The sequence below is a fragment of the Zootoca vivipara genome, chromosome 16 (genome assembly GCF_963506605.1).
Source record: "Zootoca vivipara chromosome 16, rZooViv1.1, whole genome shotgun sequence".
In the NCBI taxonomy this organism is placed as follows: domain Eukaryota; kingdom Metazoa; phylum Chordata; class Lepidosauria; order Squamata; family Lacertidae; genus Zootoca; species Zootoca vivipara.
In genome coordinates, this window is record NC_083291.1 from 6,509,477 (window position 1) to 6,524,353 (window position 14,877).

The window sequence follows — 14,877 nt, forward strand, 5'->3', positions numbered from 1 at the left end:
TGAAAGATCCTAGGGTGGTGTAAAACATTAAAAACACACAGCAGAAGATCAATGATAAAAAACATAATAAAAAGCATGCTGACAGATAGCCTAATAATAAAATAGTCATCATAATAACAGTCCTCTTCCCCATACTTTCACAGGCCATAGATTATTTAATAGCCATAGGCCTGGGTAAAGAGGGATGTTTTTGTCTGGCACCATCATTACATGCCTTTAGGTGCCAGGTGAGCCTCTCTGGGGAGAGCATTCCACAAACAGGGAGCCGCCACAGAGAAGGCCCCTTCTCTCACTCTTCCAAGCCACATTTATCGTCCCATTCCCAGTTTTCTATGCCATTCTTTGTGATCTGAGTAGAACTGGTGTGTAGTATGATGATGATGATGATGATGATGATGATGATGATGATGATGATAATATAGCACCATCATTTTACAAAATATAGTAATAATTGATTATGTCTCATTGGAATGAGAAATATGCAAATATGCTCCTAGTACGTTTCCGAGCACAATTCAAAGTGTTGGTACTGACCTTTAAAGCCCTAAACAGCCTCGGTCCTGTATACCTGAAGGAGCGTCTCCATCCCCATCATTCAGCCCGGACACTGAGATCCAGCACCGAGGGCCTTCTGGCGGTTCCCTCATTGCGAGAAGTGAGGTTACAGGGAACCAGAGAGAGGGCCTTCTCGGTAGTGGCACCTGCCCTGTGGAACACCCTCCCAGCAGATGTCAAGGCAATAAGCAACTATTTTACTTTTAAAAGACAACTGAAGGCGGCTATGTTTAGGGAAGTTTTTAATGTTTGATGCTGTATTGTTTTTAATATTCGGTTGGAAGCTGCCCAGAGTGGCTGGAGAAACCCAGCCAGATGGGCGGGGTATAAATAATTTATTATTATTATTATTATTATTATTATTATGGAAGAATGTACTCATAGAATCATAGAATCGTAGAGTTGGAAGAGACCACAAGGGCCATCCAGTCCAACCCCCTGCCGAGCAGGAAACACCATCAAAGCATTCTGTTTAAGAATGTTTTATTACCCTATTTTGGGGACCCCTTTGTATGTATTCCGAAGGTTAACTAATATTTAATTATAATGGCTTGTAAAGGTAAGGGACCCCTGACCATTAGGTCCAGTCACTGACGACTCTGAGGTTGCGGCGCTCATCTCGCTTTACTGGCCAAGGGAGCTGGCGTACAACTTCCGGGTCATGTGGCCAGCATGTCTAAGCCGCTTCTGGCGAACCAGAGCAGCACACAGAAACGCCATTTACCTTCCCACCGGAGCGGTACCTATTTGTCTACTTGCACTTTGATGTGCTTTCGAACTGCTAGGTGGGCAGGAGCTGGGACCGAACAACGGGAGCTCACCCCATCGCGGGGATTCGAACTCCCAACCTTCTGATTGGCAAGCCCTAGGCTCTGTGATTTGGACCACAGCGCCACCCGCGTCCCTATAATGACTTGTAGAAGACTGCAAACAGAAAGCCCCCTCCAACTGACCTATGGTGACAAAGAACCAACAAATGAACCTGCTGGAAGAATGGGAGGGAAGCAATGTTAGCAAATCCCCCCCCTTTTCTCTACAGCCCCCTGCACCACCTCTGATGTTGCTCTGGAGGGTCCCTCAGCCTCTGGAGCAGATTTTTGGAGAGCATCTTGGAAAGCTGCCTCACAACAGGACTCTGCCCCAGAGTTGCTCCCTCCGGCGAGATCTCGTTAGCATCCAAGCCATTACGCCAGATTTTTCCATTCTCATGCTAGCAAGCGTCAAGAGTAAATGAGACCAAGGCAGCATTCATTGTCTATCAATTAGTACTACATATTAAAAGCCTTGTCTTGAGATCTTACATTGTCTATCAATTAGTACTACATATTAAAAGTCTTGTCTTGAGATCTTACATTTCTTCATGCTTACCGTGATATTATTGTATTTAGAAAGCTGCTCCAATGACCAAACCTCATCCAAATGTAAACAAAACTACCCCCCCCATAACACAAGTCTGCCAAATGATTTATTTGGGGCATTTTCACTCTCTTTTTTTATATAGAGATCTCCCTACCTCCTCCCCGCCTTCCCGAAATCATAGTAGCTTACCTGAGTTATCTGAAAACTGTGGCTCATCCCACGTTACTCGGTACTCCTTCTCAGCCCCCTGAATTGGTGGTGGGGATCTGCACTTGTCAATTACTGGGGGTTCGTTGTCTAAATAGTTTAAAGGCAGAAAAGGAAATTTGATCACAAGGGAGCAGAAAGAAAGAAAGAAAAAAATAAACAAGAACGTCAAGTCAAGCTCGGAGATGCCATGGAAGTTTAAGATAAGAGCTCCCTGTGGACTTCAGAGTCATTACAACAGGAAACATAAATAACTTCGTATCAATAAATGCAGCATGGATACATCATGTTTAAGGCTACAATAAATGCGTCTGAAGAGCTGTCAGTGAAACTCCATTAAGCTGTTCCCCCCACTGGCTCCCTCCACTGCCAAATACTGAGCAGACCACGGCTGGAGTTTCCTACTGGCAAGAAGCTGCATGAAATTAATGGGGGCCACAAGTTCACTGATGCGAGCTTTCAACTTCAGACATGTGTGTTTAATAAGACTATTTGCCTGATAAGAATCAGAAGAGGGCTTTAATAGCAATGGAATATTGGGCTTTCTCTGCAAACATAAGCAGCCAGACCGCTTCCAGATAGATTCATTTTCCATATCAAACGACTGGGGCTCTCAACAGAGCCATGAGACTGCGTCCACACAAAATCAGGGCCGGATTTAGGTTTGATGAGGCCCTAAGCTACTAAAGGTAAAGGGGCCCTTTCTATGTCCAGCTGTCCTTTGTCAACAACAAATTGTCACTGTTTTTTGTGTTGAATATATGCTATATTGGGACACGGGTGGGTCTGTGGGTTAAACCACTGAGAATAGGGCTTGCCGGTCAGAAGGCCAGCATGACTATAAGCCGCTTCTGGCGAACCAGAGCAGCGCACAGAAATGCCGTTTACCTTCCCGCTGTATCGGTACCTATTTATCTACTTGCACTTTGATGTGCTTTCGAACTGCTAGGTTGGCAGGAGCTGGGACCAAGCAACGGGAGCTCACCCCGTCACGGGGATTTGAACTGCCGACCTTCAGATCGGCAAGCCCTAGACTCTGTGGTTTAACCCGCAGCGCCATTCTCTGTTAGGTTGTGTATCATTTTTCTATCGCACTCACCAATAACTTTGATGCTGAAAGTGCAGCTTGCCTGGTTCCCAGTTCTGTCCACTGCCGTATAGGTGATATCAACTTCTCCAATTGGGAAAAGGTAAGGTGGAATAAAAGCAGGAGTAACCTGAATCGACACCTGTGGTGGGAACAAATGTTTTTAGTGGTGCCTGGGACTTCAAATATTCTATCAGGAGAGAGGAGGGCATGGGTTTCTTAGAGCTACAGGGCTCGAAGCAGCCTAGGGGCAGATCTGGAATGACTAAGATGTCCCTTCGCCCCACACTAGATTTCCACCAGAGTCTGCAAACTGCGCAGCTACTGTCTGTAAAAAAAAAAAAAAAAGGCAATGCTGTGTGAAGCTTGAGCCTTGGTCACAACTGCTCTTTATTCAGCTCCTTCATGCATGCAACTAAGATTTTGCTGTGCATAGATAAGAAGACAAGATTTGCTGCTATGCACTTCATTCATGAAGCCTGCATGCGACTCTGTGGCACATGGGGAAAAGAAAACCTATGTAAAATGGTGAAGCAAACTGCTACGGTTATTTTCTTGTGCAAAATTCATACAGCAATGTAGAAATCCTCCCCGCCCCTGCCCCATAAAAGTGAACATATTCAGATGTTCTCTAACCAGTGCCCTTCCTCTGTTGATGTATTGGTTAAGTACAGTAGCCCATGAAAATGGGTGACAGTCAAGTAATAATCAGCTCAACAAATCCAGAGGAGAAACTGGTGGGTGTCCGTAATGCTCTTGATGCAAGAAATGGTCATAAAGGCAAAAGACTAATTGAACCATCTAGTAGCTTTCCCCCCTCTAAAGCTGTGTTTCCTAAACGTGGGTCTCCTGCTGTTCTTGGACTACAACTCCCATCATCCCTAGCTAGCAGGACCAGTGGTCAGGGATGATGGGAGTTGTAGTCCAACAACAGCTGGAGACCCGGGGCTTGGGAAATGCTGCTCTGAAGTTTTCCCTGGGATAGCTGGCTCTCGGCACCCTGGACACGCCCCCAGACTGCTTCATTCGGACTGTTGGGGAGCATGAGCACATGTGCAAGACTCTGAAAGATCGTAACCTATGTCTAGGCCAGTTAACAGTATTTTGCACTTTTACGGGGGATTTGAGAGTTTAAGGCACTTCACACCCCCATAATCTCATTAATTCATAACAAATTACTTGGCCCTACAAAATAGTTTATGTCGAACCAAAAAGCCCTGGCTTTCCTTACCTCATCTCTAGAATTGTCGCTTGCCTCTGGAACTTGCCAGCTAATATTTGCAGAGTTCTGGTGTTCAAGAGTAGAAATTTCAATGTCACCAGGGCAGCTAATTCTGGGTGGTTCAATGTCTGTACCAGAAAAGAACATGTTCTGAACATGTGCATTCCAAGAAGAATGGTGTATTTCAATTGTACAATTCCTTGCTTTCTAAAACAACTGCATCCACGTGAAATTTAGATCTATTATGTGTTGATTTGAAAAACTACCCACATTCCAGTAACCTGAACAGAGGTTACTGATTTCCTTTCCAAACAATTGATTTTAATGAAACAGTATGTATACACATACACTTTATTCCCCTGCCCTCTCAATAGGCGAGTTAAAATCTTCCTTAACTACAGTGGTGCCTCGCTAGACGAATTTAATTTGTTCCACGGGTCAATTCTTATAACGAAAAATTCGTCTAGCGAATCCCATAGGAATGCATTGAAAATTTATTATTATTATTATTATTATTATTATTATTATTTGCCCATAGGAACGCATTAATTGAATTTCAATGCATTCCTATGGGAAACTGCGATTCGCTAGACGAATTTTTCACAAAATGAATTCGTCTAGCGAGGCAACCTCCGCTCGAAAAATCTCTTCGTTAAGCGAAACAAATTGTCTTACAGGGCGTTCGTCTAGCGAGGCACCACTGTATTTGTTAAGTAATTAATCACTATTTTACAATAGCAATAAAATTTAGAAGGGTTACAGCAACCCTTCGTTTTGCATGCGTTTACTTTTGGAACGCATTGCTGACAAAACTTAATTGATACCTGTTTACAAGAGCCTACCAATGTCAAAATTTAGTTATCAAATGCTATCTTCAATGTAATCAACAGATTAAAAAAAAAATCCACAGAAATGGTTACAGGACTTGAATCTTAGATTTTCAAGACAGAAAATAACCAACGAGCAAGGAGCCAGATTCTGAGCAGAGGCTGTCAGCTGCTGAGCATCAAAAAAGGCGAGAAGACAGTGTCGTGTGGTATTTAGCACATTGGACTAGGACCATTACAATGTAATGTAAAACTCCAAAAATAAGATTATTATTATTATTATTTTAAATCCATACCTTTACAGAATGCCTTATGCACATTTCCACTCCACTTCCCACTGGTTAGGCAGTGCAGTTCTTCTCTAACCCCAGACAAAAGGAATCCACTGGGACAACTGAACGTGCACATGGTGCCATGCTTGGATGGCTCGAGCCCACAGAGGTCCGGGTGGACTATCACATCCTTTGGTTTTTGGAAGACAGGGCAATGCAGTTCTAGACAAAAGAAACACATGGACAAAAACCAGATTGCACATTTGATATTCTATCATCATCATCTCCATCACTTTTAATTTGTATGCCGTCTTTCTATCTTACAACACTCAAGGCGGTTTACAAGCTGAAGAAACAAAAAAATGTACATCTTACAACCATCTAATGCAATACAAAAAGGTGATAATGAAACATAACTTTAAAATAAGCAACCTACAGGTGAAACTCGGAAAATTAGAATATCATCGAAAAGTGCATTTATTTCAGTAATGCAACTTATTATTTCAACGTTAATTTTAATTTTTACAAATGCTTTCTTTTGAAAATTCCACAGTGATTGTCAGAGATGGTTGCGGCTACTCTTGAGTAAAGACGCTCCACTCCGCCTTGTCTTTCAGAGCTTCATTGCGCATGCTATTTACAGTGCAAGAACATCAGCAAACATGACTGCTCAGTCAGCGTCAGAACCCCGCAATGGCTTCCTGCGGGTTTTTGCCCAGCATAAAAGCCTGGGCACCCCAAAGCACCGCCTCCTGGCTCTACGGGTGGGCGCGCATCTCAATTCGGGCGTCGGGGGGGAGGGCCGCCTTCCTGGCTGCCCTGTGTCTGAAAGCCCTCCATGCTCCTCCTCCTCCCCTATCCCTCTCTCCGAGCGGTGCTGGGGCTCTGGTACATGAGATAGCCCTCTCTCCACTCCGCTAACTTCCTCATTCCTTTCTCCTGATTCGCTGCTTGTGCTGGTGAGGAAGATTGGTGGGGGCTCTCTGTAGAGAGACCCCCTGACACTAATAAAACAAATAGTTGCAACAATACAAACAGGACCGGCTCTAGGGGTAGTCGCGGTGGCGCGGGATGCCAGGGCGCTGGGCCGGAAGGCGGGCGCTGTGCGACGAAGCCGCGCTGCGCCCGCCCACCAGGACGGGGGCGCCGGAGTGATCTCCGCGCCATGGCGCCAGGGCGCCCGACCTGCTTGAGACGGCCCTGAATACAAAAATAAACAAAAATAAACATCGCTATTACATTTCATTAATTACATTCCATTTATAATTGACCCGCCTAACAACAAATAATTACAATTACAACCAATAAAGGCCTGACATATCTTGCTTTGCATGTCATGAATCTATCTCATATATTGGTTTCACCTTTTAAGTTGCATTACTGAAATAAATGCATTTTTCGACGATATTCCTAATTTTCTGAGTTTCACCTGTACATCAAAAAAGTAACATTCACCATTAGAATAGTATTAAGTCAACATATAAAAGTGAAACAGAAACCCACTCAACAGTTACAATAAATAATTTCTAAACTATAATAAATAAAACAACAGCAAGCCACAGTACATAAATTAATACAATACGAATTGAGAAGCAGAGACTAGAGTGTGGGGCAAGGCAGGTGGAAGGAGGCCTTGCCTGGTGAAGTCTCTCCCCTCAAAGTCCTTCCTTCAGGAACAGCTCCCTTATGAGGACTCCTAGGGCCGGAGGATGGGGCAAGGCAGGTATCAACTAACAGCATTAAGTGTTTCTTTATGCTGAATGCACACGCACACTTTGACACATCTTCCCATGTGCTGGTTAGTTGGAAAAAGGTGTCTGCAAGTGTGGCTAAGTGCCTGAATACAACATCACGGGACCTGGCAAGTTCAGCAGATAAATCTGAATTTCAGCAATGCCAGACTGATGCCAGAAGCAACAGTAGGAATGAAAGGCACTGCATTGTCCAGGACCCTGTATTTATGCCTAGTTTACATCAACGGTGCTCAGTTTGTTTCGTGCTAAGGATACAACGAAAGTGGGCCATATGCCCGAAGGACTAAATCTCAATCTAGTTTAGACGTATGGACTTAATCTATTACCTATAACACTTCTACTAATGATAGTGAAATATACTCGGAGTCGAGAGTGAATTTCATGCTCTTTATTCAGCTCATAGTCATCAAGGAGGAGAAGAGAAGACGAATGGCTCTTTTCCCAAAACCATCTGCTTATATACATTATTTACACAATGGGCCTTGCGTGATTGGCTACTTCAGGGCTACACCTGTGGGCCAATTATATTGTGGATTGACTTCTGCCTGCAGCCTGATTGGCTGCTCCTACAGGCCAATCAGGTAGCAGATTCACTTCTGCCAGCCGCCTGATTGGCTGCTCCAGCAGGCCAATCAGGTTGCGGATTCACTTCCACCTGGAGTTGGATTGGGTAGCTCCCGCTGATTCTGAATCCTATTGTTCTAGGATTCAGCTCAGTACATAACACCCCTCCCCTCTAAGTTCCAGTCCTGCCCGGGAAGTTGCATTCGTAGTCCCCAAGGTCTGCTGGCCGCCTCCGTGTGCGTTGTGGCCTGGGGTGTTCCTTGGTCAGGGGTTCTGGTTCTGGCCCGTGTTCCGAGGCTGCTGGCTGTGCCGGGGCTGTCTGGTCTGGCGCCACTGAACCACTAGGTTGTAGCTCTGGTTCCGGTGTCCTTCCAGCCTCGGGGCGCCCCTCTGTGCCTACTGCTTCTGCTTCCCCTGCCCACCCCTCTCGCTCTACAGGCCTCACTGCCCTGCTGTCCCCTTGGGACCCCTCTGTCCCGCTCTCCTCCCGGGTTCCTCCTGGGAATCGTCGCCGTAGCTGGTCGCAGTGGCGGCGCCAACATTGCCCCCCTTCCGTTAGTACCTCGTACGACACGGGACCGGTCACCTTGGTGACTGTGGCGGGTACCCATGCTGGGCCTGCCCCAAAATTCTTTGCATACACTGGGTCCTGGGCCACAAATGTCCGGGGGTTCCTGCCTTTCCCCACCACTACCTCATCCTGAGCTCTGTCGGGGTGAAGTCGGTCCAGTCTAGTTGCAAGGCGCCGGCCCATTAGTAATTCAGCTGGGCTCCGGCCCGTCGTTGTGCTTGGGGTGCTGTGCTGTGCTAGAAGAAATGTGGCAAGGCGGTATTCCCAGTCCCCTTGTGTCATGCGGCGGAGGCTGTCCTTGGTGGTCCGCACCATGCGCTCCGCTTGGCCATTGGTGGCAGGGTGGAATGGTGCTGAGCGGATGTGGCGGATGGCGTTCTGCGCTGTGAAGGTCTGGAACTCCTCTGACGTGAATGCGGTTCCATTGTCCGAGACGAGGGTGTCAGGGAGCCCGTGGGTCGCAAACAGCTTACGTAGTACCCGGATGGCTGCCGCCGTAGAAGTGGATGGTACCAGTGCGACCTCCAGCCATTTGGTGTAGGAATCCACCACTATGAAGAATGTTTTTCCCTGGAAGGGGCCAGCGAAGTCCACGTGCAAGCGTGACCATGGATGTCGGGCGGACTCCCAGGGCTGGACTGGGGCCCTTGGGGGATCCGGGCGGGATTCTTGGCAGGTCTGGCAGTGTTGGACCCAGGCCTCTATCTCTCTGTCAATCCCCGGCCACCACACATAACTCCTGGCAAGGGCCTTCATCCTCACTACCCCTGGGTGTGTCTCGTGTAGGGCTGTGAGGACCCTTTTGCAGAGGGGCTGGGGAACAACAACCCTGCTTCCCCATAACAGGCACCCCTTGTGGGCCGACAGTTCATGTTTGCGGTTTGTGTAGCCAGCGAATTCTGGCCCGGGGCTGCTGCTGGGCCATCCTCGCCACACCCAGTCCAGGACCCGGGAGATGACCCTATCTTTTGTGGAATGGTGCGCAACTTCTTGTGCCTGAATGGGTCGGTCGGGAAGCAGCTCCAGGGTCATAACCTCTTGTGCAGGCGCTGGGTCGGGGCCTGTTTCTGGTAGTGGTAGCCTGCTGAGGGCGTCTGCGTGGCCCATCGCCTTCCCAGGGCGGTGGATTAGTGCATACTGGTAGCCGGCAAGGAAAATTGACCACCTGAGGACACGTGGAGACAACACTTCGGGAGTCTGCTTCTCAGGGGCAAACAGGCCAAGCAACGGCTTGTGGTCAGTCACTATGGTAAAGGGCCGCCCGTACAAGAAATCATGGAATTTTTTTACGCCCTTCACGATTGCCAGACCCTCCTTGTCAATCTGTGAGTAGTTTCGTTCGGCTGCAGCAAGCGTCTGGGAGAAGTATGCCACCGGCACCTCTCTTCCATCCGGGAGTTGGTGTCCCAGGACAGCGCCGATGCCATAGGGAGAGGCGTCGCATGCCAGCACCACTGGCAGCCTCTCGTCGAAGTGTGCTAAGACCGAGTTCGAGACGAGCAAGTCCTTGACTGCCTGGAATGCGGCCCTTTGTCGCTGGCCCCACACCCAAGGGGCCCTTTTATCTAGGAGTCTGTGTAGGGGCTCCGCTACCGCTGCCTTATGGGGAAGGAAGGCATGGTAAAAGTTCAATAGTCCCAAGAATGACTGAAGTTCGGGCTTGCTCTTGGGCGCTGGGGCCTCACAAATGGCCCGTACCTTGTCACCGGTTGGATGGACCCCTTCTGCGTCCACCTTAAATCCCAGAAAGTCCACCTGCGGCACTCCCAGTAAACACTTTTCCCGCTTCACCTTGAGGCCCGCCGTCTGGAAACGGTGCAGGACGGAGCGGAGGCGGTCCTCAAATTCCTCTGGTGTGGGCCCGGCGATCAGTACATCATCGAAGAAGGGGGTGACGCCAGGAATCCCTTTAAGGAGAGAGTCCATTAGATTCTGGAATATGCCTGGTGCCACGCTAACGCCAAATTGCAGCCGCTTTACTCTGAATGCCCCTCTGTGCGTCACAATCGTCTGAGCCTCTGCTGTGGCTTCGTCCACAGGCAACTGTTGATACGCTTGGGCCAAGTCCAGTTTGCCAAAGATTTTTGACCCAGCCAGGGTGGCGAGGACATGGCTGACCACTGGCACTGGGTATGCATGGGCCGTGAGAGCCTTGTTTATGGTGCATTTGTAGTCTGCACAGATGCGGACCGAACCGTTAGGCTTGACGGGTGTGACAATTGGAGTTTCCCAGGGGGCGTTGGGCACCGGCTCCAGCACTCCTTGCTCCACGAGCCGGTCCAATTCCTCGTCTATGCGGGGTTTCAGGGCGAACGGGACCCGGCGGGCCTTGTGTCTGATGGGTCGTACAGCGGGGTCTAGCTGTAGGGCAATGGGGGGTCCTGTATATCGTCCCAATGCCCCATCGAAAACCCCTGGAAACTCTTTGCATATGGCGTCCACGTCCACTTGTAAGCTAGTGCGGTTCACCCCGGTAACGGCTAGCCCCAGAGGTCCAAACCATGCCAGTCCCAGTAAGCTAACGTAGGGGCCCTTAACTACCAGCAAGTCCAATTGTTGCTTTCGCCCTCGATATTGCACCCTGAAGGTCCCCACCCCCATAGTAGGGACCTTACGTTTCTGGAAGTCCCGGAGGGTGAATGGGGCCGGCCTTAGTTTGGGACCCCCATTAGGGCACAGTTCCCTTAATGTTCGGGCCGAGATTATGGATAGAGTTGAACCCGTGTCCAGCTCCATGCGGCATGGGGCTCCCTCTATCTGTACCTCTATATAAATTTTCTCTGTGCTGGGATGGGGCAACTGGAATACCTGGTAGTCCGTGATCTCCGTTGAGTTGCCTTGGTGCATGGTGCCGTGTGACCTGGGGCTCCTGGGTCGGTCATCTGATGCTTGTCGACGGGTGAGTCGAGCCCGACACACCCGGGCGATGTGTCCCAATTTTCTGCACTGCCTGCACTCTGCGTTGCGGAAACGACAGGTCCTCCTCTCGTGGTTCTCCCCGCAGCTTGCACAGTTCCCTCCTTCTCGTCGAGGCTGCTGTGGTGTGTGTGCTGCTTGAGTGCGCCGCTGTACTCGGTGTACTTCCTCCCTGTCAGATTCGGATTCGTCGGTGAGGTCTTCGTGGTAGACCCTCGGTTGGGATGGCGGGGCCGGTCGTGCCTCTTGCGTTGACCTCTCGGCGGCTTCGGTTGCCAGGGCTTCCTCCAGAGCAATCTGGAACGTGAGGTCTTTTTTGGCGTAGAGGCGTCGTTGCAACATCTCGTCCCTCAGGCCACCGACGAGGCGGTCACGAAGCATGTTCTCCAATTCTGAGAAGTTGCATAACCGGGCGGCTTGGCGGAGGGAGGTCACAAACCCAGTTATGGTTTCCCCCGGGGCTTGCCGCTTTGCGTAGAAGGCATTTCGGCAAGCTACCACCGAGGGCTGTGGTGAGAAGTGCTCCTTCAGCCGTTCCATTATTGTTTTGTAAGAGACGGTAGCGACATCTCTAGGTGCAAGGAGAGCCCGGGCGATTTCAAACGTCTCCTCTCCACAGACGCTGAAGAATGTCGCCCTCTTCATGGCATCGTTGGTGACTTCTTTCGCTTGCAGGAGGAAGTTGAAACGGGCGGCGTACCCTTCCCAGTCTCCTGATGCTGGTTTGAATGGCGAGAAGCTGCTGTCGGTTGCCATTCTGGGTTCCTTGGGTCCTGGAGCTGAAGCCTGGATGCACGGTGCGATGCAGCGGTGCAGCAGGTGGCGGTGCTGCGGTGCAGTGCGTGGTGGCGGTCAGCTCAGCAGGATCCCACCTTCGTCGCCAGTGAAATATACTCAGAGTCAAGAGTGAATTTCATGCTCTTTATTCAGCTCATAGTCATCAAGGAGGAGAAGAGAAGACGAATGGCTCTTTTCCCAAAACCATCTGCTTATATACATTATTTACACAATGGGCCTTGCGTGATTGGCTACTTCAGGGCTACACCTGTGGGCCAATTATATTGTGGATTGACTTCTGCCTGCAGCCTGATTGGCTGCTCCTACAGGCCAATCAGGTAGCAGATTCACTTCTGCCAGCCGCCTGATTGGCTGCTCCAGCAGGCCAATCAGGTTGCGGATTCACTTCCACCTGGAGTTGGATTGGGTAGCTCCCGCTGATTCTGAATCCTATTGTTCTAGGATTCAGCTCAGTACATAACAGATAGGGTGTACAATTATTGTGAAATTCTGAGCTTGTTGATTGGAAAGCGCATGCAAAACTTTTAATTTGAATTTCAAGAATTCATTTTAACTTGCTACAGTTTCTTAGCCTTTATAACGTGTATACAGCCAGTATGTTTTTCAAGTTTCTGCCTGTATTCCCACACTTGCCCACCTACACTAGTGGCCAAAATTGTGGAAACCTTTTGGGGAAAAGTGTGTTTCTGAGGTCTGATGGCTCGTAACACCACTTTTATTTTGGAGTAATACCATAAAATTATATAACAAGATATCAAGAGATCCATCGCATCCTGGTCACCGTTTCTTTGAGCTCCTGCCATCGGGATGGAGATACAGAACAATGAAGGCGACAACGTCTCAAGAACAGTTTCTTCTCTAAAGCAATTTCAGCCTTAAATGGAAAGTCTGGACCAGGCATCCCCAAACTGCGGCCCTCCAGATGTTTTGGCCTACAACTCCCATGATCCCTAGCTAACAGGACCAGTGGTCGGGGAAGATGGGAATTGTAGTCCAAAACATCTGGAGGGCTGAAATTTGGGGGTGCCTGGTCTGGACTTTGAAGTCATTTTATTTTTACTTGTCATTTCGTATTGTATTGTTTAATTAATGTTTTGTAATTTTAAATTTATGTGGAGTGCCTTATCTGAGTGGATGGAGCAGCTGAGTAATTTCGTTGTTCCCGCAGGGGGGCAATGACAATAAAGATTATCTTATCTTATCATCTTATCTTATCTTAATCAAAGATAAATTAATGAAGAATGTAATGCAACAAAGTTTGTTCAATTATCTGTTATCAAAATAACCAGTTAAAGAAAGCACAACTCCCTTAGTAGGGTGATATGTAGTAGTAGCTTTCCTTCATTTGAATGCAGCCAATGAGCATGAATGTTTAGAGAGCCAATCAGATGTTATGAGCCATCAAAGCTCGGAACAAAAATTGTGGAAACATTTTGGAAAAAGTGTATTTCCGAGGTTTGATGGCTCATTAAAAAAATTATAATTATACTACATTTTTTCTATGAGCCATCAAACCTCGGAAATACACTTTTTCCAAAATGTTTCCACAACTTTGGCCACTGGTGTATATTTCTTTTAAGAAAATGGTTGTTGGAGACAACAAATGAAAGCAGTGTAACAAGTTGTGTGATACAGTGTATAAAAACTGTGAATGAACTTCATTGTTGGCACCTGTCTCTTGAGAGACAATGGAGCGTCCCTCCAAAAATATCCGTTTATGTTTTGCTTTCCTTTGAAAGAAGTTTTGGTAGTTGTTGCATTGCAATTGCTGGAAGTTTTGGTTTTGTGATCAGCATTTTGTTGTTTAAAGTAATAAACCCTGGTTAAGAGTTGTGTTCAAAAGGGACAGTAGCATAATGAAAACATACCCACACACTTTGGCTCCTTCCCATCCCACTGAGAGTTGCTTTGACAGGTGAGTTTGGAGCTTCCTTCTATTTCATACCCCTCATCGCAGGTCATCAAGCACACAGTCTTATACGAGATCCCACTCAGCGAGCAGTTAATGTGCCCATTTTGAGGGGCGAAGAGTTTGGGGCATGTGCGAACTGCAGAAATTAAAACAAGTCAAGTATATTAACACTTTTACTGGGAAGCAGTTGAGCAAGACATGCACACAACTTTCCATCTTTTTCTCGGTAATCATTATTGCACGCTCTGGCAATGAAACCACTGGCAACAGATGCTAAAAAATGTGTTCAGGTTTGGGCTGTTGGATTCCGTGCATTTTAAAGATCAGAAAATGCACATACAACATCTAGAGACCTGGCCCATCAAATACGCATCCAGGGTTGTCGCAAATTGCAAATGCAGGTCGCTAAACCAAATAACATTTCCTTGAGATGCCTCAGTGAACAAGTCTTGGAGCTTGAGTGAGGACAGAGACAACTTTCTGCTAAGTCCAACTGGCTTGTAACCTTGGGTCATTTGCATGAGCAGTCTGGAGCATTCAAAACCTGTTTCCTACCTCATCCCGGCCAGAATCTCTAGCAGAACCAGCCCAGAGATGAGGTAGAGCGAAGCACCCGCCTCAGGGCAGTGGAAATCATACAAGAGGTGGTATCCTGGCCACCCCATAGCTTCTGCTGCTGGTAGAAAACCTGCCTTTTGCCGGATTTTGGGGAGAGGAGAGGTGTTCCAGTATGCTGTATTGCTGCTTGTCTTCCTGGCCCTAGAGCAGGGAAGGCGAGCGCAAACACCTAGCAAAACACCCCTTTTCTTGCAAAGTTCGGTAAGTGTATCTGA

The 14,877-nt window shown here is 47.9% G+C and overlaps 1 protein-coding gene across 2 annotated transcripts in view; it reads right to left on the reverse strand.

Moving 5' to 3' along the window:
- The window catches only part of SVEP1 (sushi, von Willebrand factor type A, EGF and pentraxin domain containing 1), a 148,697-nt gene that overhangs the window by 87,668 nt on the left and 46,152 nt on the right, over positions 1–14,877 (reverse strand). For both annotated transcript variants that reach the window (XM_035140343.2, XM_035140342.2), the window contains exons 6-10: positions 14,001–14,180; positions 5,554–5,751; positions 4,440–4,558; positions 3,221–3,350; positions 2,104–2,211 (exon numbers count right to left, since the gene is read on the reverse strand). In XM_035140343.2, coding sequence (XP_034996234.2) covers positions 2,104–2,211; positions 3,221–3,350; positions 4,440–4,558; positions 5,554–5,751; positions 14,001–14,180 — 735 coding nt within the window. The remainder of the gene's footprint in view (positions 1–2,103; positions 2,212–3,220; positions 3,351–4,439; positions 4,559–5,553; positions 5,752–14,000; positions 14,181–14,877) is intronic.